This window comes from Microtus pennsylvanicus, chromosome 16, assembly GCF_037038515.1.
Source record: "Microtus pennsylvanicus isolate mMicPen1 chromosome 16, mMicPen1.hap1, whole genome shotgun sequence".
NCBI classification, from domain to species: domain Eukaryota; kingdom Metazoa; phylum Chordata; class Mammalia; order Rodentia; family Cricetidae; genus Microtus; species Microtus pennsylvanicus.
This window is the reverse complement of record NC_134594.1, coordinates 24017484-24041209: the sequence shown is the minus strand read 5'-3', so window position 1 is coordinate 24041209 and position 23726 is coordinate 24017484. Positions and strand designations below refer to the sequence as shown.

Below are 23726 nucleotides of genomic sequence, written 5' to 3'. Positions count from 1 at the left end.
AGATAAGATTGTATATTTGTGGGTTACAGTTTCTTCAGAGCGTTGACTGACTTCATGTGAGACTAGAAATAAGGTTTATAGAAGGCAGTGCAATTCATTCATGTGGCTGTAGTTGGTACATCCAGTAAATACGAGAAGTAGAAATTTGAAGTGTCTTCAACTATTAAAATTTCATTATTTAATGTTACTCTTTTTTTGGGGGGGGGGGAGGCAGGGTTTCGAAGCAGGATAGGGTATCTCTGGAGCCTTGGTTGTCCTGGAACTTGCTGTGTAGATCAGGCCCCCAAACTCACAGAGATCCGCCTGCCTCTGCCTCTACCTCCCAAGCGCTGCGATCAAAGGCTTGCAATGTTATCCTACTTTAGATTTGACTGCTTGGATTAATCATTGTACTTTGAAGGCATGGACAGTTACAAAATACGCAGAGCATGTTTTGGAAAGAATTTGAAACTTTGGAGTTTTTCTATCCCAAGTTTCTTCCGTGGTTGTGATGGGCCTATCAAATCAGGGTTGGTGATTTTACCTGTTCACAGGTTGTGTATCTTTTTTTTTTTTTTGTGAATGGGTCTGAGTGGGGAGAGGTAGAAGCATTGAAATACTAACCACATACCATTTAATTGATTAGAAATGTACATGTTCAGTGGAGTTTTAAGGTATATTCAGAGTTGCACAATTACTGTCCTCAAATCTAAAGTATGTTTTTACCTCTAAAATCATCATATGGGTCAGCAATGTGGCCCAGTGATGTAGCGCTGGCTTTGCGTGGGGGAGGCTGAGTCGATCCTTAGTACCACCCAATCAAGAAAACTAGCCGACCAGTTCTCATACCCGTTAGCTGTCACTCAATTTTGCCCCTATCCTGGCTCTGAGTAACCAATCACTTCATCTCCTTTGTATCTCTAGGCATTTGTCAGTATTTCATGTAAGTACACGAGTACAGAATGTAGTCTTTGTGGTTGGGCTCCTTAACACAGCATACAGTGTTTGAATTTGTGCATGTCGTGGCATGTGTCAGCACTGCATTGTTACTGTTTTGCTGAGTAATGCTCCTTTGCACGGGCATTTCCTTATGTCTGCCAGTGGATAGGGTCTTGAGCTTCCATCTCTCGGCTATTGTGAGTAATATTTGTCCGCAAACTTTCGTGTGAGTTTGCTTTCATTTCTTTTTGGAGCGGTATTGTTAAAGAACTCAGTCTTTTGGCACACTGTCAAAAATAATTCATCCAGTTTGAGGCCAGCCTGGTCTACAGAGTGAGTTCCGGGAGAGAGAAACCCTGCCTCAAAAAACAAAACAAAGAAAAAACAAAAAAATTTAATTCATCCATTTTGAGTGTATAATTCAGTAGTTCTTAATAAATGTATAGGATTGAGACTGTCACAGGCTTTCTTTAGAATACGGTTTTATGTCCACCTGAAAATATTCGGCAGCCTGTTTGTGGTTGGTCTCCAATCCCCCAAGTTCCAGCCCTGCCTGGGCAGTCACCAGTTTGTCCCGCTCCCTCTTTTTACTTCCTCTGGCCATTCTGCATAGTGGGGTCATGTCAATTTTTAGGTTTGACATCTTTCACTTAGCACACCTTTGAGACTTTTCTATATTGTAGCATGTATTGGGACTTCTCTTTTTTTTTTGACTTTATTACTTTTAATTGCTGATAAGTAATATCTATTTTATGGCTATACCACATTTGCCAGTCGGCCAGTTGATAGGTATTTGAATTGTTTCCAGTTTCAGGCTGTTGAAAGTGATGACACCATGAATGTTTATTTACAAGTCTTTATGTGGATGTATGGTTTCCTTTTTATGAGTAAACACATAGGAAGAGAATTACTGTGTCTTGCTTAGCTTTCAGAGAAAGCTCCAAATTATTTCTCAAAGAGGCGGTACCATGTTGCATGCTCAACAGTCAAGTATTTGAGAAGCCAAGTTTTCTTCATGTCCTGTCGACAATTAATTAATTAATTAATTAATATTTTATGTGCATTGGTGTTTTGCTTGGCTCTCCAGGAACTGGAGTTACAGAGAGTTGTGAGCTGGTGGAATTGAACCAGGGTCCTCTGGAAGAACAGTCAGTGCTCTTACCAGCTGAGCCATCCCTCTAACTCCTTGTCAACACTTATTATTGTCTGTCCTTTTCAATTAAAACGGATATGATGTGGTCATGTGGCTATGAAGTGACTAGCTCATTGAAGTTTTGAGTTACTATTTCCTTACTAGTCATAGTGTTATTACCTTTTCATATAGTCAGTAATCATAATTGTCCTCTCCTATCTTTCTTTCTCATGGTTTGTTAAACATGCTAAACAAGGCCAGGTGGTGGTGGTGCATGCCTTTAATCCTAGTACTTTAGAGGCAGAGACCGAAGCAGGCTGATGTCTGTGAGTTCGAGGTTAGCCTGGTCTACCGAGCGAGTTCCAGGACAGCCCAAGCTACACAGAGACACTGTCACAAAACAAAACAAAACAAAACAAAACAAAACAAAAAAACAAAAAAAACAACAACAAACCCAACAACAACAAACAAAAAACATGCTAAACAACAAACCATGCCTAACTCAACCACCAAATTATGTTTACAGCCATTCATATATCTTTTGATGCCACAGCTAGTCAACTTATGGTCCATTTTTATTTTAATTATTTTTTAAAGTGTACTTATTTACTTTATGCGTGTTGGTATTTTTCCTTCATGTTTGTCTGTGTGAAGGTGTCAGATCCCCTGGAACTGGAGCTACAGAGCTGTGAGCTGCCATGTGGGTGCTGGGAATTGAACCCTGGGCTTTTGGAAGAGCAGCCAGGGCTCTTAACCACTAGACCGTCTCCCCAGCCCCCTGTAACGCTCTCTGTCTTGGAACTTTCTATAGACCAGGATGGCCTTGAACTCACAGAGATCTGCCTGTTTCTGCCTCCTGAGTACTGGGATTAAAGATGTGTGCCACCACCACCTGGCCCATTTTAATTTTTCTTATAAATAATTTTAGGGTTGGGCAATCTGCATCCGAAAAAAGGCTACTTGAGTTTTGGTAGAGATTGTTTTGAATCTACATCATTTTGGGGAGAATTTCTATCTTACCACATTGAACATGAGAATTTTATTTACTGATCTAAAGTCTTCACTTAGGGTTTTATGTTCTTCAGTGAGTAAACCTTACACTTTAAAAAAGAAGCTGGAAACTAGGCGGTGGTGAGGCATGCCTTCAGTCCTAGCATTCAGGAGAGAGGCAGGCGGATCTCTGAGTTCCAGGCCAGAACTCTGCAGAGTTCCAGGAGAGCTGGGACTACAAAAGCCACCCTGTCTTGAAAATCTACAATCAACAAACACAAACAAAGGAAAAAAGATGTGTAATATAGTGTTGTTTACTATGGTCAGCATGTGGTGTAGCAGATCTAGAATTTATTCATCTTGTACAACTGAAACTTTGATGCCCACTGATGGATAGACAGCTAGGCATCGCCCTTTAGCTGCCAGTTCCTGGTGGCCCCTGTTCTTGCTTCTCTGAGTTTGGCTGCTTTAGATATAACTTAGGTGAGTGTGCTCGCGTTTCTGGGTCTGCCTTATTTCACTTAGATAATGTTCTCAAGGTTCATCCCTGCTGCAAATAGTTTAATCTCCTTATTTTTAAAGGCTCTGCAATATTCCATTATATGTCTATACTGTATGTATAATTCTTTCTTTTTCAGTTTACTTTCTGAGTATTTTATTTTTGATGATACTGTGAATGGAATTGTCTTCATTTTTTCTTTACATTTGTTTGTTTAATGTGTGTGCAAGTGCCATGATGTGCTGTATGTGTGGAGGCCAGAGGACAACTTTTGGGAGTAAGTTCTCTCCTTCCCCCATGTGGGTGCTAGGAATGGAATTTAGGGAGTCAGGTTTGGCAGCAAGTGCCTTTACCCTTGAGTCATCTCCTGGGTCCGTGGATGTAGTTGTCTTTTAAGATGCTGTGCCAGTTTTGTTGCTGGTATATAGAAGCTGATTTATGTTTTGCAAATTGGTCTTGTATGCTTTTGTCTCCCTGAAGTAATTATTCTTCTAGTATTCTGGGAGAACTCTGTAGTGTTTTTTACATACAGTACCATATAACCTGTGAAGGTATCTTTGCATTGTTCTAATCAGAATACTTTCCAGTTTTCCTCTTTTCTTTCCTTCCTTTCAGTAGAACCACAAGGCTGATCAGCAGTGAGCGAGAGCCTGCATGGCATCTGCCAGGTTGGTAGGAGGAGAGAGTTTGATGAGTCTCTGTATCCAGGTGCAGAGCTGGCTGTAGCTGTGTTTGTCGATGGTGCTCCTCTGCCGTGGTGCTGTTAAACTTGCATGGGTATTGGACCAGTCACGGCTCTTTCCACGTCTCTTGGCATCACCAGCTGGGACAGTTTACCTGGGACTGCCCTTGGTTAGCTTTGAAAGTCTTGAAGTTTTGGGAAGTCCTTCAGTCCTATACAAATCAGTATGATTGGTAACTATAAGATAATATGGTTTGTCCTTTATTCCAATAATATGTTATTATTTTGTCATTTGACATTTCAAGTCTGAAGCAGGGTCCCAGGATAAATTCCCTTGGTCAATGCAAACAATTATATGTTGATGGATTTTGATTTAATGGTATTTGACTAATTTTTATGTCTGTTTATAAGGGATATTGGTCTATATTTCTTTTCTTGCTAGATGTATTTTTCTAATATTTTTTCGTTATATATATTTTGATTTACTCTTTATTTTAACCAGAAGGTGAAGTGCTGTCCCCTCTGGTTTAGTTCTAGAGTTACACTGACCTTGAGGATGGGTCGAGTGTTTCTGCCTCTCGTTCTGTGAGGCTTTGTGAAGGGCTGGTATTATTCTCTGAATAAATTTGATAGAATTTACCAGTAAAGGCATCAGGCCTGGGCTTTTTTCTTTGGGAATTAATTAATTTGAGGATTGGTCTCACTCTGTTACAGTTCATCATGGAGGAAGCCAAGGCAGGAGCTTGAAGCAGAAATCATAGGGGACTGCAGCTCACAGGCTTGTTCTCTGGCTGGCTCCTAGCTCGTTGTTGTTGTTGTTATTACTACTACTAATTCTGTCTCTGTGTTGTGGTCTGTGCTCCCCCCCCCCCAGGTGTGAGTCCTCTGGAGCTGGTGTTCCAGGCCGTTGTAAGCTGGGATTGAACTCTGGTCCTCCCCAAGACCCACCCTCACCCCTGAGTTTCTCTGTACATCTCTGGCTGTCTTAGAACTCTGTAGGCCAGGCTAGCCTTGAATTTATGGAAATCTGCCTGCATCTGCCTCCTGAGTGCTGGGATTGAAGGCCAGCAGCCACCAATAGCTTTTTTATGTTGTCTCTAAATAGCTTTTTTTATGTCTAGAACTACCTGCATGAGAAATCAATCGTTCCACCCTTAGTGAGCGGGTTCTCATACCGATCAGTAATCAAGTAATTTATAAATTTGTGTGTGCATGTGCACCTATGCTGCAGAGCTCTTGTGGTCAGAGGCCAGCCTCTCTTATACCTACCACCTACCAGACTTCCCAGTGTACTATTGGAACTTCCCTTTCCTATGGTATTTGTTTTCTTTCCCTTAAAGATAGATAGACTCTCCGGGCTGGCCTGTTGCTATCTTTGAATTCAGCACAATGCTCCTACCTCAACGTGCTGAGTGCTGGCGCTTCCAGTATTTGCTGCCATACGCGACAGTATAGTTTTTACTTTATTATAATCTATTTTAGACCAAGAGCAACTTCATTCTGACTTAGAAACTTGTCTTCAGTCTAGCTGCAATCCTCCCGTCCTGTCTGTTAGCAGTAGTTAGTGTACGCCAGCACAGCCTTCTGTGTTTATTTTTCCTTTGTTGTCTTGAGATGGGACCTTGCTGCAGGGAGCGTGGTTGTCTGGAACTGTGGCACGTGACCCTCAAGTCAGCCTCCTGTACAGCTGAGTCTGCAGTCAGGCGCCACCTCTCTGTCCCTCTCTTCGCGACTTCTGCTTTCTTTCTCAGCCGCGTGTATTTTATATTTACTGCATGTTTATATATAACCCTTTGTATGCATCTCTATTCATGGATTTGAGTTGTTCAGCTTGAAGAAATTTCTCTTTCTCCTTTTTGTTTTTTGAGACAGTATTTCTCTGTGTAAAAACTCTGACTGTCCTAGAACTCGCTTTGTAGACCAGGATGACCTCAAAGGCACAGAGATCCACCTGCCTCTGTCTCATGAATTCTGGGATTAAAGTCATGCACCCCCACACCTGGCATAAACTTTTAAATTTATCCATCTATCTAATTTATTTATTTATTGCTTTTCGAGACAGGGTTTCTCTTTGTAGCTTTGGAGTTTGTTCTGGAACTCTCTCTGTAGCTCAGGCTGGCCTTGAACTCACAGACAGGTATCTGCCTCTGCCTCCCAAGTGCTGGGATTAAAGGCATGTGCCACCACTGCCTGACTCATGGATAGCTTAAACAGTTTTCAACTTTTATATAATTACTAATGGTTATTGACAGATATGAGCAGCATATATATTTGAAACATTAACTAAAGTTTTAGTTAACACTTATTTTTTTGAATGGGAGGCTAGGAGACATCTTGCAGGAATTGCTTCTCTCGTTCTACCATGTGGTTCCTGGGGACAGAACTCAGGAAGTTGGATTTGGCAGCAAGCACTTCCACCCAAGACATGTCATTGGCCCTGAGAATCAGTATAGATGTAAAAGATCTATCAGGGACCTAGTGAGATGGCTCAGCTGTTATGAGCGTTTGTAAATCCTTGCAATGGACGCAGGTTTATTGCACACGGGTGGCTCACAATCATTCTTAACTCTAATTCCGAGGATCTAATGCCCTCTTCTGACCCCTGTGGGCACCAGGCACTTATGCATGTGGTGCCCAAGCGTACATTCAGGCAGAACACTCATACACATAAAATAAATTTTAAAAATCTAAAAAAGAAGACAGGTCATTTTGCAATCTAATCATCTGTAAACTGGAAAGAAAGCATAGGTGGCTGCTTGTTGGTTCCTACTTCCTGCTGTGGGTCAGTCTCCTGTAAGCAGACACAGCAGACATAAGGAGTCATAAGACTGAAGAGCCCGAAGAGTACAGTGTGGGTGGAGTAGTTCTAACGTGTCAAAGTCTTCACAGCTTTCCACATGGGGGGCTGGCACGAAGGGCATCCATCACCTCTTTCTTGCCGTCTTATCTATCTGTGCTTGGACACACGTACACATAATTTAAACAAACCCTGAGCAAAGTAGCATTTTAGGTTTTTTGGAAGATATTGTTACTTGTAGACAAAGTAACTGTGATTTTACTGTTCTCATGGGTTTTATATTTTGGAAGTGGAGACAGTCGTTAAACACTCAAGCAAGGTGACTTTAGAGCATGATAACAGGGCACTGTGGCTTTAAACAGGGAATGGTAAGAGGGCTGTGTGCAGATGAGATGTACTCGGGGAGCGGGCTTAGGAGAAGGTGGGAAGGGAAGGAAGAGCCTCTGAAGGAATGTCGTCCATCCTGTTGACAGTGTGGAGGGACTGCTAGGCTGGAGGACTGCGTATCTGTGTGCCTGGAGCAAGCCAGCCCAGGTAGGAGAGGTCAGAGGTCAGATGGCCAGAGAAGGAAGACCTTTGAAGTGCACCCTAAGGAACATTTGTTTGTTTCTTTTTTCCAAGTGTGGAGAAAACCCCAGGAAAAGTAGTGCAGCGACCCTTTCCAGGCTAGGGAATTAGTTTACAGCAGGATTTTTTTTCTTTTTCCTTTTAACAGAGGGCGGGTAAATGTTATATATAGGATTTTATGTAAATGGTGTTTGGTCTTATAAGGAATAACAGGAAAAATAAGTTTTCCCCTGGAAATGTCTTCCTTAAAGTTTATCTAAAAATCAAATACCATTGTGTATAAAGCTGCCACTTTGCTGGGTGAGAGTGGCCTTTAACCAGCTCTTGGGAAGCAGAGGCAGGTTGAGTTCCAAGCCAGCGAGGTCAAAGAAATCCTGTCTCAAAAAGCAAAACAAACAAAAAAATAAAAACCGGTAACTTTTAGTTCCTTTACCTGAACGGGAGCCTTCTCCATGTACCTTTCCTGACCCTCAGCTGCTCTGCCCAGCGTTTGAGCATATGTGAAAGGTTAGGAGGTCGAAGCTGGGCGGAAGTTTCATCTTGAGCTCTGATGGTACATGCTGGCAGCCATGACTTGTGGATTTGTCCTCTTGTCTCTGTGCTCATTGTTAAAGTCACCGACAGGATCGTAGTGGTTAATAATAGAGATAGGTCCCTAATTTTTCCACATATTTGCTATATGGCACCAGGATTCTTGGTCCTCATTTTTTGTATTATTGTTCCCTTTTGTATGTAATTGATTTTTTTAGTAGAATCTTTAAATTTCTCATTTCCTGTTATGTGTTCTGAAACTATTTTCTTTATGTTTACCATTGGAGTTACATTTACTAACCTGCAGGAATGCTATTTGAACACTAATTTAATTTTTTAGTAACATAAAAACTCCACTTCTCTAGGTCTGGAGAGATGGCTCAGCTGTTAAGTGCACTGACTATTCTTCCAAAGGACTCGGGTTCAATTCCTGGCACCCACATAGCAGCTCACAACTGTCTGTAACTCTAAGATTTGACAACCTCACACAGACATACATGCAAATGCAGGCAAACCACCAATGCTCATAAAACAGAACCCTCTGCTTCTGGGCTGGTGATACAATATAGCTAGCTCAGTGATAGACTTGCTTTTTGCACAGAACCCTGTGTTCAGTCTCCAACACCAGGAAAACAAAAACTCCTTTATGGTCCTCCATCTCTTTCAGTTTGATGTCACAAGACTTTGGCCTTCATGCATGTGAGCCCCCAAACAAACCAATTTTTTTCTCATTGAGTTAAATAAAAAATAAAATCTGTAGTTAAATGAAATTTATATTATTATCTTGGCTTTTAGACAAAAATGTTTTGGACAAGCTTGTTAGTCTCTTGAAGCACACAGACAGAAACGAACGTGAGAGGAAGCGTTCCCAGCAGCATTCAGTCTGCGCAGGCGCCACCCTGTGTCCTGCTCTGACTCCTTCCACTTCACCTCTGAAGTGTGGCTCTGCTTACAGTAGTGAACTCTGCACCTCGTCTGACGCTGTTGTCACGCCTCTGCTTTTGAAGGACAGTTCTGCAGAATATAGGGGTCTTTGTTGACAGCATTTTTTTTCCTCTTGGTTCTTTGAATATATTTGTCAGACTTCTGACCACATAGTTCCTGATGATCTTTTGAGGAACCCTCACATGAGACAAATCATTTCTCTCATGTTTCTAAATTTCTTTGTCTTTAATATTTAAATAAGGTTTATAATTTATTTATTTATGTATTTTTTGAGACAGGGCTTCACTGTGTAGTTCTGACTGTCTTGGAACACACTTTTTTTTTGTGGAAGGGTTATCCTCACATTTATTTATTTAATTATTTTGAATTTATGGATTTTTTTGTTTATTTTTTGCATGCCAATCCCAGTTTCCCCTCCCTCCTTTCCTCCTGCTCCCCGCCCTTCCCCACACCCACTTAGAGAGGTCAAGTCTTCCCCCTGGGAAGCATGCTTTAGAGTTAGATCTTGCTGGTGGTCCTACATACTGCCCAAGCCACACCACTGTCACCTGTATTCAGGGGGTCTAGTTCGCTCCTGTGCAGGCTTCACAGCTGTCAGTCGGGGTCAGCTGATTCTGTGGGTTTCTCCATCATGGGCTTGACCCATTTGTTCATATTATCGCTCCTCCCTCTTCCACCGGAGGTTGCCCAGTGGTTAGTTGTGGATCTCTCTGCATCTGTTCCATCTACGACTGGGAGAAGATTCTAGCTTCTCTGGGATTGTGGCCTATAGGCTGGTTATCCTTTGCTTTATGTTTGGTATCCACTTATGAGTGAGTGAGTATGTTTGTCTTTCTGGGTCTGGGCTACCTCAGGATGATTTTTTTCTAGTTCTGTTTATTTGCCTGCAAATTTCAAGATTTTTTTTTTTAACCACTGAGTAATACTTCATTGTGTAAATATGCCACACTTTCTTTATCCATTCTTTGATTGAGGGGCATCTAGGTTGTTTCCAGGTTCTGGCTATGACAATATTGCTGTGAACATAGCTGAGCAAATGTTCTTGTGCAATTGTGCCTGTTTTGGGTATATGCCCCAAAGTGGTATTGCTGGGTCTTTATGTAGACTGAGTCCTAATTTTCTGAGAAATCACCATACTTATTTCCACAACGGCTGTACAAGTTTGCACTCCACCAACAGTGGAGGAGTGTTCCCCTTACTCCACATCTTCTCCAGCATAAGCTGTCGTCAGTGTTTTTGATCTTAGCCATTCTGACTACTGGTGTGGTGTAAGATGGTATCTCAGAGTTGTTTTGATTTGCATTTCCCAGAGGAGTAAGGGTGTTGAGCATTTGAGATTCTCCTGTTGAGAATTCTCTGTTTAGATGTGTACCCCATTTTTTTAATTGGATTATTTGGTAGGTTGATATCTAGTTTCTTGAGTTCTTTGCATATTTTGGAGATCAGCCCTTTGTCAGATGTGGAGCTGGTGAAGATCTTTGTAGGCTGTCGTTTTGTTTTGTTGACCATGTCCTTGGCTTTACAGAAGCTTCTCAGTTTCAGGAGGTCCCATTTATTAATTGTTGTTCTCAATGTCTGTGCTCTTCTATGAGATTCAGTGTAGCTGGCTTTATGTTGAGGTCTTTTATCTGTATGGACTTGAGTTTTGTACATGGTGATAGATATGGATCTATTTGCATTCTTGTACATGTCAACATCAACATTTGTTGAAGATGCTTTCTTTTTCCATTTTATATTTTTAGCTTCTTTTTTTTTAAAAAATCAGTTGTTCATGGGTATGTGGTTTAATATCAGGATCTTCGATTTGATTCCGTTAGACCACCTTTCTTTTTTTTATGCCAATACCAAGCTGTTTTCATTACTATAGCTCTATAATACGGCTTGAACTCATGGATGGTGATGCCTCCAGATGTTCCTTTATTGTCCAGGGTTGTTTTGGCTATCCTGGGTTTTTGTTTCTCCATATGAAATTTCATATTGTCTTTCGAGGTCTGTGAAGAATTGTGCTGGGATTTTGGGGATTGCATTGAATCCGTAGATTGCTTTTGGTAAGATTGCCATTTTTACTATGTTAATTCTACTTACCCATGGGTATGGGAGATCTTTACATTTTCTGGTATCTTTGTCAATTTCTTTCTTCAAAGACTTAAGGTTTTTGTCATACAAGTCTTTCACTTGTTTGGTTAGAGTTACCATAAGATATTTTATGTTATTTGTTGCTATTGTGAAGGGTGATGTTTCTCTGATTCCTTTCTCAGCCCATTTATCATCTGTATAGGCGGGCTACTGGTTTTTTTTTTTTTTTTTTTTTGAGTTAATATTGTATCCTGCAGCTGGAGAGATGGCTCAGAGGTTAAGAGCACTGGTTAAGAGGACTCTTCCAGAGGTCCTGAGTTCAGTTCCCAGCAACCATATGGTGGCTCACAACCATCTGTAATTTGATCTGGTTCCCTCTTCTGGCCTGCAGACAGAACACTGTATAAATAATAAATAAATAAATTAAAAAAAATGCTCATCTTGTTTAAAAAAAAATATTGTATCCTGCCATGTTACTGAAGATACTTATCAGCTGTAGGAGTTCCCTGGTAGAATTTTTTGTGGTCATGTGTGTGTGTGTGTGTATATATATATATATATATATATATATATATATATATACACACACACATACTATCTTATAATCAGCAAATAGTGGAAGTTTGACTTCTTCCTTTCCAATTTGTATCCCCTTGATCTCCTGTTGTTGTCTTATTGCTCTAGCTAGGACTTTGAGTACTACATTGAATAGATATGGAGCGAGTGGACATCCTTGTCTTGTTCCTGATTTTAGTGGAATCGCTTTGAGTTTCTCTGCATTTAGTTTGATGTTGGCTGTTGTTTTGCTGTACATTGCCTTTATTATATTTAGGAATGTTCCTTGTAGCCCTGATTTCTCCGAGACCTTTATCATGAAGGGGTGTTGGATTTTGTCGAAGACTTTTTTAGTATCTAATGAGGTGATCATGTGTTTCTTTTTTTTCTTTCAGTTTGTTTTTATGGTGGATTACATTGACGAATTTTCTTATATTGAACCATCCCTGCATCTCTGGGCGGAATCCTACTTAATCATGGTGGGTGATTTTTGTGATGTGTTCTTAGGATTCAGTTTGCCAATATTTTATTGATTATTTTTACATCAATGTTCATAAGGGAGATTGGTCTGTAATTCTATTTCTTAGTTGTGTCTTTGTGTAGTTTGGTATCAGGGTAACTGTAGCCTCCAAAACAGTTTAGCAGTGTTCCTCCTGTTTCTATTGTGTGGAATAATTTGAGGAGTATCGGGATTAGCTTGTCTTTGAAATTCTGGTAGAATTCTGTGCTGAAACCTTCTGGTTCTGGGCTTTTTTTAGTTGGAGGCTTTTAATGACTGCTTCTATTTCCTTATGGGTTATAGATCTATTTAATTTGTTTGTCTGGTCTTGATTTATTTTGGTATGTGGTCGAAGCACACTCTTGCAGATCAGACTGGCCTTGAACTCACAGAAATCCACCTGCCTCTCAAGTGCTAAGATTAAATTGTGTGTCACCAATGCTAGGCTAGGGTTTTTAAAATTTTTTTTAATTGATATTTATTGAGCTGTACATTTTCTCTGCTCCCCTCCCTGCCTCTCCATTCCTCCTTCAATCCTCCCCCAAGGTCCCCATGCTCCCAGTTTACTCAGGAGATCTTGTCTTTTTCTACTTCCCATGTAGATTAGATCTATGTAAGTCTCTCTTAGTGTCGGCATTGTTGTCTAAGTTCTCTGGGATTGTGATTTGTGGGCTGGTTTTCTTTGCTTTATGTTTTAAAACCACCTATGAGTGAGTACTTGTAATAATTGTCTTTCTGTGTCTGGGTTACCTCACTCAAAATAATGTTTTCTAGGGCTTTATTATTTTTAAGTTTAAGACCTGTACGTATGTGCAACATGTATATGCCATGCCTGACAAGGCAGAACATGGTGTTGGATTCCAGGAACTGTAGTTTCACATTTCTGTGAGTTGCCATGTAGGTGCTGGAAACTGAACCTTGGTCCTGTAGTTCTAACCACTGAGCCATCTTTCCAGCCCTGTCTATAGTTTTTAAAAGTATGGTTATATTGTGTGTTATTGTGTGGTTCTCTTTGAGTTCAGTTTACTTGGAATTTATTAACTGTATTGGAAATTGTTTTTCTCTGTTTTTGAAAAAGGGTCTGAGCAGCCGGGTGGTGGTGGCGCACGCCTTTAATCCCAGCACTCGGGAGGCAGAGACAGGCAGATCTCTGTGAGTTCGAGGCCAGCCTGGTCTACAAGAGCTAGTTCCAGGACAGGAACCAAAAGCTACGGAGAAACCCTGTCTCGAAAATAAAAAATAAATAAAAAAGAACACTTGTGAAAAAGGGTCTGAGCTATGTAAACCAGGCTGGCTCCTAGATACTGGAATTAAAGGCGTGGACCACTGCCGGGTGGTGGTAGCTCACACCTTTAACTCCAGCACTCTGGAGGCAGAGGCAGGCAGATCTCTGAGTTCTAGGCCAGCCTGGTCTAATGAGCAAGTTCTAGGACAACCAAAGCTACACAGAGAACCTGTCTTCCAAAATAAAAACCAACAACAACACAAAAGACAAGCTATCATACCCATCCTTTTAAAAAAATGTCCATCCATCCATCCATCCATCCATCCATCCATCCATCCATCCATCCCTCCCACAGAGATCTATCTGCCTGCCTCTGACTCCTGGATTAAAGGTCTACTAGCCTTAGTTTTTTTAAATTCGTTTATTTTATTTATTTTCTTTAATGTGCATTGGTGTTTTGCCTGCATGTATGTCTGTATGAGTGTATCAGAGCTTTTTTTTTTAAAATATTTATTTATTAATTATGTATACAATATTCTGTCTGTGTATATGCCTGCAGGCCAGAAGAGGGCACCAGACCAGATGGTTGTGAGCCACCATGTGGTTGCTGGGGAATTGAACTCAGGACCTTTGGAAGAGCAGGCAGTGCTCTTAACCGCTGAGCCATCTCTCCAGTCCTGTATCAGAGCTTTGAGTTACAGACAGTTGTTAACTGCCATGTGGGTGCTGGTAATTGAATCGGGATCCTCTGGAAAGAGCTGTCAGTGCTCTTAACCACTGAACCATATCTCTCCAGCTCTTTAGTTTTGTCTTTTAAACTTTATATTTCTTACTCCTGAAGGGGAGTGTCTTAGGGTTTCTTTTTTGTTGCTTTTTAAAAGATTTATGTATTTATTATGAATACAGTATTCTGTCCGCGTGTATGCCTGCATGCCAGAAGAGGGTACCAAATCTCGTAGATGGTTGTGAGCCACCCTGTGAATGCTGGGAATTGAACTCAGGGCCTCTGAAAGAGCAACCAGTGTTCTTAACCTCTAAGACATCTCTCCAGCCCTTAGTTAGGGTTTCTATTGCTATGATGAAACACCACAACCAATGCAAGCTGGCGAGGAAAGGGTTTCGTATGGCTGTTCATCATTGAAAGAAGTCAGGACAGGAACTGTAACAGGGCAGGAACCTGGAAGCAGAAGCTGATGCAGAGGCATGGAAGGGTGCTGCTTACTGGCTTGCTTCCCCTGCTTTGCTCAGCATACATTCTTACAGCACTCAGGACCACCTGCCCGGGATTGGTCACACCCAGCATGGACTGGGCCTTCCCACATCAAGTTACTCACTAAGGAAATACTCTACAGGCGGCCCCAGACCTTATTGAGGCATTTTCTCCATTGAGGCCCCTTCTCTCTAGTGACTAGCTTGTGTCAAGTTGGCATAAAACTTGGCAGCACAAGGAGGTACAGTGCCACCACTCTAGAACCTTTTGGTTGGGGCTTCAGAGATGCGTCAGCAGTCAGGAGCCTTTCTGGAGGACCCGTGTTTGACCCCAGTGCACATGGTTCCTCACAGCCTTCTGTCACTCCAGTTTCAGGGGTGCACCCTCCCCTCCTTTTAAAAATAATAATAAAAAGGAAGGACTTTTGGTTGATTGGAACATAGGCTGTGCATGTTGGATCTGACCTTACTTAGTTGTTATTTAGTGATTCCTTAGCCATCTAGAAGTAGTGATTTTATGTCTGTGGAAATGTGCCATCAGCCATTGAAGATGATTTGTTTTATTAAGTATTTACTGTCTGAGTTATACTTATTTAAGGCAAAATGTTTCTTTGTTTTGTTTTAAATAGAATTGTGTTAATGCTTAATTTTTTTTCCTTTCCACCAATAGTTCCAGAGAACTGCTGGTTTAGATTTTAGCTCTTGACGAGTTGGGAAAGCAGTGAAGGATGCTTAGACTACTTAACGTTCAAATTGTAAGTAAAGCTTATTTCTGTTTATTATATTTGTTTGGAAGACAGATTTTAGAAATAGTAACAGGGAGCTTTAGTATGATGGGATTGTGGATTTTTCTTCAGTTAATTTCTTTCTTTTTTTTTAAAGTTTTATTTTTTATACACTGTTCTGCCTGCAACATGTATGGCTGCATGCAGAAGGGGGCGCCAGATCTCAGTACAGGTGCTTGTGAGCCAGCATGTGGTTGCCGGGAACTGAACTCAGGACCTCTAGAAGAGCAGCCAATGCTCTTAACTTCTGAGCCATCTCTCCAGCTCCTTCTGTAGTCTTAAGATATTAACACTTCCTTTTTAACTTTCTGCCTAAGATGTAAAAGAAGTTCCTGGAGAGATAGTCCAGTGGCTAAGAACACTTGCTGCTCTTTCAGAGGACCTGGGTTCAGTTTTTTACACCCACGTCCAGCAGAAGGCAACTGTCTATACTCCAGTTCCGGGGACCTGACTCCCTCTTCTGGCCTCTGCATGCATTTGCATTCACATGGTGCTCATACATATACTCAGGCACACACACATACACATTAAATAAACAAAAAAATATGTATAAGATGAATTTTCTACTTTTTTTCCAGGTACTTCATTTTATAGTAAACAATTACAGAAATTCCTTATTATTTATTTCTATTTGGTATGATGCAGTAGTCAGTTATGAGCGTGAGATTAATGGAATAATTTATTAGAAGTATTGGTTTCCTGCTGGAGCTCGGTGGTTAAGAGCCCTGGCTCTCCTTCCAGAGGACCCAGTTTCAATTCCCAGCACCCACATGGCAGCTCACAGCTGTCTGTAACTCCAGTTCCAGGGATTCTGACAGCACACACAGACATACATGCAGGCTAAATAAAGTATAAATAAATGCATTTTGACAAAGGAGGAGGAAGGAAAATTTAAGAAGCCCCTCTAAGGTGATGTCTGTAAAGGCAGCAGTTCTGTAAACCCCACAGCCCAGGTTTAGCACCAGCGTGTTCAGTGCTTAAAAGAGTTTAAAAATTGCTATTAAAAAAGATTTTTTGGGGAGCTGGAGAGATGGCTCCGAAGTTAAAAAGAGTACTAGCTGCTTTTCCAGAGGTCCTGAGTTCAATTTCCAGCAGCCACATAGTGTTTTACAATCATCTATCATGAGACCAGGTGCCCTCTGCTGGCCCGCAGGGATACGTGCAAACAGAACATTGTATACATAATAAACAAATCTTTTTAAAAAGATGTATTTTTAAGTACGTGTGTGTCTGAGAAGGAAGCGTTGGCTCTGCCTCCCTTGCTGGGATTAGAGGTGTGCGCGAGCACCACTAGGCTGAACTCATCACTCTTTTTTTCTTTTTGTTTTGTTTCTGTGTAGTACTGGCTGTCCTGGAACTCACTGTGTAGACCAGGCTGGCTTCAAACTCCCAGAGATCTACCTGCCTCTGCCTCCCAAGTGCTGGGATTAAAGGTGTGCGCCACCACCTCCTGTCTGAACTCATCACTCTTAACCAATGAGCTGTATCCCCATCCGAGATTAAAATAAAAATCTGGCCAAGCATTGGTGGCGTTCACCTTTAATCCCAGAACTCTGGAGGCAGAGGCAGGTGGATCTCTTTGAGTTTGAGATAGCCTGATCTACAGAGAGAATTCCAGGACAGCCAGGGCTATACAAAGAAACCCTGTCTCAAAAAAACAAAACAACAACAAAATCTGTTAAAAAAAGCCAGGCGGTGGTTCAGGCCCTTAATCCCAGAACTCTTTGAGGCAGAGACGGGAGGATCTCTGAGTTCGAAGGCAGCTTGGTCTATAGAGCGAGTTCTGGGAGAGGTTGCCTTGAACCAACCAAAACAAACAAATTCTGGTATAATATTGCATCTCCATAAAAGAAAGAAGTGCTAATTTTATGTATATGGGTGTCTGGCCTGCGTGTACGTCTGTGCACCGTGTGTGCACCTGGTGTGGAGGCCAGAAGAGGGCGTTGGATCTCCTGGAACTGTAGCTGTAGATGGTTATGAGCTGCAATGTGGATACTGGGAACTGAACCTGAGTCCTATGGAAGAGTAGCCAGTGCTCTTAAGTGCTGAGAAATCTCTCCAGCCCAGGGAAGTTTTAGCATTATGTCTTTTATAATACAGTACCCATCCTTATACAGTAGCTTGGTAAAATATTGTTTAATAAGTTAATGAATTTGAATCTCAAATTTTTAAGTAGAGTGCTGTTTAATTCCTTCTTTTGACACAGTCGTAGAGGCCTATATCCTTTTTAACTAAACAGTTAAATTGCTTTATATCTTAACTATATGTTTTTAACAATTTTAATTTTTCCTCTTTTTAGACCCTCCGGTTTATCATCTTTAGAAGACTAGACTTCTGGATGTCTAATCTACTGCGTCTCTATTGAATTAAACCATGAAAATGAAACCTATAGCCCTGGCCATCATCTATGAACTCTAATTACATTGATTCGTACCATTTGAAACTTCCTCAGGGAATAAAAAATGACATCGGCAGTGGTTGACAGTGGAGGTTCTGTTCTGGAGCTTCCCAGCAATGGAGTAGAAAATCAAGAGGTTAGGCATTTACTGTATTTTATCTCTGTTTTGTTAATAGAAATCAATACATGAGTTAATCTTGACATAACTCACAGAAACGGGTATTTGAGAGTAGAAATGTACAGTGCAGAAAATTGTGCAGGTGTTTTTATGTCAGTAACAGTGAACTGATGATGCAAGATGTGTGTGCTAGGATGAGTTTGGAATAGGAAAGAGAAGGAAGAAGGATGTTACATTAGTTTAGATAACAGTTAAGTTTCTGGCTGGGTGGTGGCGGCAGATGCCTTTAATCCCAGCACTTGGGAGGCAGAGGCAGGTGGATTTCTGTGAGTTTGAGGCCAGATTGGTCTATAGAGAGTGTTCCAGGACAGCCAGGACGGTTGCACAAAGAAACCCTGTCTGGAAAAAGGAAACAAAGTTTCTGATAATATCTATTTTCTTAGATTATGGAGAGTGAGAAATAATGTATTTAAATACCAAAATTGCGGTCCTCTTAAGTTAGAAGCTTTCCTTTGCTTCCTGTATTATCTTTATTCCTTAGTTATTCTGTTATGTCTAATTCAGGACTGATATTTTAATCTAATATATGCAGGTACGTATTTAGCTAGAAGATGTTTTGGATCTCACGCAGGTAGGATTTTGAGTCTTTAAGTGTGCTTGGTCGTTTTGTTGTTACAGACAGATAGCGCTGAAGGAAGAGGCAGGAGCAGAAAGCAGATCTTCTCTGCTTCCTCTTCCCACCCTTGGGTAGAGACTGCGTATGGAAACAGTGCAGTTGTAACGGTGCTGTCATGCTGGTGTCTGGTTAGCGGCACCTTGGGAGTCTCTTCTGTGAGATGCTGCTGTCACTGGGGTTGGTGCCCTGATAATGAATGGATCAGGTCCTGCCTGATAACAGTGAGGACACTCGTGTGTGTGCTGTGATCTGGAGCATTTTCCTTTCCTGCTGGCTGTTCGGTCTGTAAGACACGGATCTACTGTGGGAAGACTCATGGGACATACTTTTCTTTTCTCAGTGCTTTTGCTAAGTCCTACATGTTCCCTTTGTATTTAAAGACTACTTCTAAAATGGGTCAGAGTCCATTAGAGGAAGCCTAGGAGATCAAGCCCAGGGTGGGCTCTCTCATCTGATATCACCCAGTGAATGCTGCTTCTCTTTCACATTATTTTTCTGTGCCCTATAGCTTTGTGGTGTTGGTGTTTACCATGTGAGGAGAGCTGCCATGGACAGTGGATTTGCAGAGTATATTTATGTTTTATAGATTAAAAAGATAATAGTATAGAGGACAAGGTTTGTTTTCAGAAACTTCCTTTACTTTTTCCTCCTTTATATGGAATCCCAAAGATTTCTGGTCAGAACATAGCATGGAGGAAAAAATTGTGAATTTATCAAGTTATTATTGACTAATGATTAATGTGCTATAACAGGGCTGTTATATTCTATGGAAGGGTATCAGAAGAAGCCGGCCTGCTTAGTGGACATTTGAAGTGCTGTGGTGCCAGCATGGGAACAACTTTCTGTTCAAATTCCACAACTGTTCATCAATCCTTTTAGCAGTTATTAGCCAACTACTTCATTATGGATCAAATGCCTTTTCTTTCTCTTTCTTTCTTCCTTCCTTTCTTCCTTTCTTCCTTAAGACAGTTTCTCTGTATATCTCTCTCTGGCTGGCCTGGAACTCACAGGGTTCCTCCCACCTCTGCCTCCCTAGTGTTGGGATTGAAGGCGTGCGGCACTTTGAGTGACATGGAAACATTTCAGCAGACTCCATCTGGTACCAAAGCCCCGCCCTACCTGGTCCAGCCTATCAAAGGCCATTATTGAAGGAGGTTCCCCATCATCTACCTCTGGATGTTGCCACACTGAGGACCAAGCTTCCATTACTTGAGCCTTTGGAGGAAGGTGCACTTAAACCTTACTGAAGCCACGGGCATCTTTAGAAAATATAAAACAGTAAGATGACGGTGTCTTATTAAAATAGGAAGAGGGGCCAGGCAGATGGCTCCGTAGCTAAGAAGGCTCTGAGGGAGGTAGGAGGCTCACTGGGATGTGTTGGCTTGCAGAGAAAGCTGAGGAAACATGAGCTCCAGGTTCAGGGAAAGACCCTGGTGTGTGTGTCCTCTCTATCTAGAAGCAGTCTTTTGTCCCTCAGTGCAGATATCCCCTCTTCCTCTCCCTTGTTCTCTTCTCCTTCATCCTCTAGTCTTCTATTTCCTGCCCTTTGTCCTTCAGGGGTGTATAAATCTTTGTGCTTGGGAAAAACAAAAACAAAAAACATTCGAAACAGATGATTCGAGTAGTTGTATGAATGGCCAACAAGCAAAACAACAACAACAACACCTGTTCAGCATTTTTGGCCATCAAAGAAATGCAAATAAAACGTCAAAGGTCCTGCCACATGCTTGGCATGGTGCTCATTGTGCAGTGGCCCCACATGTTGGAGAGGGTGAGCTTGGCTTGCTTGCACACTTGTAGTGGAGATGAGGGTGAGCTTGGCTTGCTCTGACACTTCTAGTGGAGATCTCATAAGAGCTGTTTTGGAAAATAATTTGCAGTCTTAAAATTAAGTGTATATTGTTGTCTTATCTGGTAGACTCCTACCTTCTCTTTTGAGGGAGAGTCTCCCACTTGAGGGTTGAGTTTGCCTCTTCAGCTGGCTTTTCCCAGCATCCTGTCCTCCTGTTAAACAGCGGGGTTACAGGCAGGTCACCATGTGGATGCCGGAGATCCAAACTCTGGCCCTCACGCATGTGGGTAAAGACTGAGCCGGCACATGGGTAGACATCAGCACAGCCAGAGGCACACAAAACACAATCTGTTGATTCCCATGTACAATTTAAAAAGTGCATAGACTAGTGAGGTGGCTCAGCAGGGAAAGATGCTTTCTGACTTCAGCCACTGGGACCTCCATCGGGGGATGAGAACTTGTCCTCTGCTCTCCATGTGCAGGGTGGTATGTGTGCATGAATGCAGGTGTTAAAGTGAGTGTATTACCTGGACAAAGCTGATTAAAAACAATTAAATCTGAAAACAAGATCCTCATCTGCGACCAGGCTTGATTTCGCACTCCTTTACTCAGCACTGGGAGGCAGAGGCAGGTGGGTCTCAGAGGTTTGAGGGCACTGTTAGAAGTTACAGCGCAGTTGCCTGGGGACAGCTCAGTGGTAAAGTGCTTGATGGACCTTGGTGGCACTGTTAGCTGCAGGTTCAGTGGGCTCTGTCCTAGAAAATGAGGAGCTTGTGGCCTGAAGATGTGGGTCAGGGGGTAAAACTTGTAGCAAGTAAGCTTAGGCCCTGAATCTGAATCCTCAGATCCTACATAAAGCCAGGCACGGTACAGTGTGTCTATAATCCTGTTTCTGTGGTGAGATTGGGGCCAGAGATAGAAGGGTCCCTGAACAACAAAAGAGCCTGTCTCACACCAGGGGGACGCAGCGACCAACACCCTAGGTTGTCCTCTGACCTCCGTGTGTGGGCTGCGACGTGTGTGTGCATACGTAGATGCGCACTCACAGACAAGGTGAAGATGGACTTCTGTCCTCCACAGGCATGTGCACATACGTGCGCCTGTGTATGGGAATGCAGCCCCCTCCTCTGTACAGGAAAGCCAGTTAGGCTTGATTGTCAGAGAAGCAACATTTTCCCAAGTGCAAATTGTTATATGTGTGTTTACCTGAATTTAATCATAATTGGGTATTGTGTGTTTTCTTTGTTCAGTCTGGCAACCCAAGCTCATAGAGAATTAGGTAGGTTGCATCAAGATTTTGGGTTTCATCTGTTTTAATTATTGCATACTTTAGTAACTTGAATAAAGTAATCCTAAGAAGTTAGGGGATGTTTTAATTTTAACTTTGCCTCATTCTTTCTCCAGTAAACCAAACAGTAGGTACTCTGCGTATCTGTCTGCGGTACCTCTGTTCTCCATCGTTTGGTAGCACAAAAGTCATGAAGTTACTTGCTGTTAGTATATATGTGTTCAGTATGTGAATACCTGCTAAAGGTGAAATCTGTAATGTTGTGTTCTTTGAACAGGTCCTTAAATTCTGCATTATGTGCTGTGTGCATTTTCGAGGACTTAAGTGTAACTTTTGCTGTCTAATAATCTCACTGTCCAGTTAGTTAAGGATTTGGATGTGTAAATACAGCAGAATGCCACAAAAAGCGTCAATGTTAGGCACACAACTTGTGTCAGAAGGACTTCAAGTAGAACAATACCTGTTGGGGGATTAAAGAAATGGGATGGAAAGCCTTTAGTGGAGGGAAAGGATTTGGGCAGACAAGTAGGCTACAAAATGACATGAGTCATTTTGACATAGGAAGGCTTCCTCTAGGATCTGAGTCACACAGCTTGTGTGTAGTTCTGTAGTGAGAAGCTGGCAAAGGTGGCGGGCCAGTTTGATGGGGCTGCTATCTAAAACATCCGATAAGCTGAGTGGTTTCACAAAATGAATTATAGTCTCACAGTTCTAGAGTCCAGAGTTTTGAAATTATGTTGGCTGTGTTATCATTTTCCGAGAACTGTGAGATTTGCCTTATGCCTGGTAGCTGGTGCAGCTTCACAGTCTGCTTGGCATGAAGGGAGAATTCTGTGTCTTCATTGGCTTTCCTCCACCTCCACCTGCGTGTCCTGGTTTTCCTTTTCTATAAAACTAGTCAGAGTGGGCCAGGGCTCGGCCTATGGATCGTATCTTACCTCTGCAAAGATCCATTCCAAATAAGGTCACAGTCACAGCAATGGGGTGAAAGCATACATCAACACTTTAGAAGACACAGTTCAACCCATAAAAGTGTGAAAGTCATAGTCTTGTGTTTTAACCTATTAGACAAATACAGGACCATTAAAGCTTTTTGTGCAAAGAAAGAAGTGACATAGTCGGTTCCAATTGTGTAGTGACGAGGTGCCTTCAAAGTAGGTCTGAGGACTGCTTCTGCTGTTGTGGAATAGGACAGCCGCCAGTAACTGAGTTCTTCTGCGAGGTGCACTGTGCCACGTGCTTTGTGCTTACTTGATTTTCAAGAAATTTATGACACAGTATTAGGACTGACTTCCTAAGTGTGAAAAAATAGGGTTAGAGAAAAACAAATAGAAGAACAGAAAGAGATTGATAATTTAGTTCAAAATTTTAGTGTTGTATCTTGTAGCAAGTTGAAAATAAGTTGCCTGTGGTTGGATGAAGGACAAGGAACTTGTGCCAGTGGTACGATGAGGACGGGTGGTCTCGCCTGAAGAAAATGCTCAGAGGACACTTGTGATCTGGGCAGTGTGGGTTCAGTGGTGATGGGGGAGGAGCTGCGGTGGACTTAGGTGTGAGGAAAGGGAAGCACAGGCGGGAAATGGTTGATGTATAAGAGCACAGACAGGGCCGCGAGCTAGTCCAGATGCCCGTGTGTGTGTGTGTGTGTGTGTGTGTGTGTGTGTATGTGAGAGAGAGAGAGAGAGAGAGAGAGAGAGAGAGAGAGAGAGAGAGAGAGAGAGAAACCTGTGCAGGTGCTAGTGGAGGTTGGATCCTGGAGCTGGATTGCAGGTGGTTATAAACTCCTGATGTGGGTGCTGGGAACTGAACTTGGGTTCCTGCAAGAACCTTATTCCTCCTAACGGCTGATTCACCTCTCCAGCCCCCTTGACTACATTTCTTTTTTTTTTTTTTTAATATTTATTTATTTATTATGTATACAATATTCTGTCTGTGTGTATGCCTGAAGGCCAGAAGAGGGCACCAGACCTTATTACAGATGGTTGTGAGCCACCGTGTGGTTGCTGGGAATTGAACTCAGGACCTTTGGAAGAGCAGGCAATGC

At 42.0% G+C, this 23726-nt stretch overlaps 1 protein-coding gene across 4 annotated transcripts in view; it reads left to right on the top strand.

The window, feature by feature from the left end:
* The window catches only part of Elf2 (E74 like ETS transcription factor 2), an 86462-nt gene that overhangs the window by 1204 nt on the left and 61532 nt on the right, over nt 1-23726 (top strand). For all 4 annotated transcript variants that reach the window (XM_075951035.1, XM_075951032.1, XM_075951031.1 and 1 more), the window contains exons 2-3: nt 15296-15380; nt 17710-17944. Coding sequence is in view for 3 of the 4 variants with exons in the window: in XM_075951032.1 (XP_075807147.1) it covers nt 17873-17944 (72 nt within the window). In the remaining variant the exon portion in view is untranslated. The remainder of the gene's footprint in view (nt 1-15295; nt 15381-17709; nt 17945-23726) is intronic.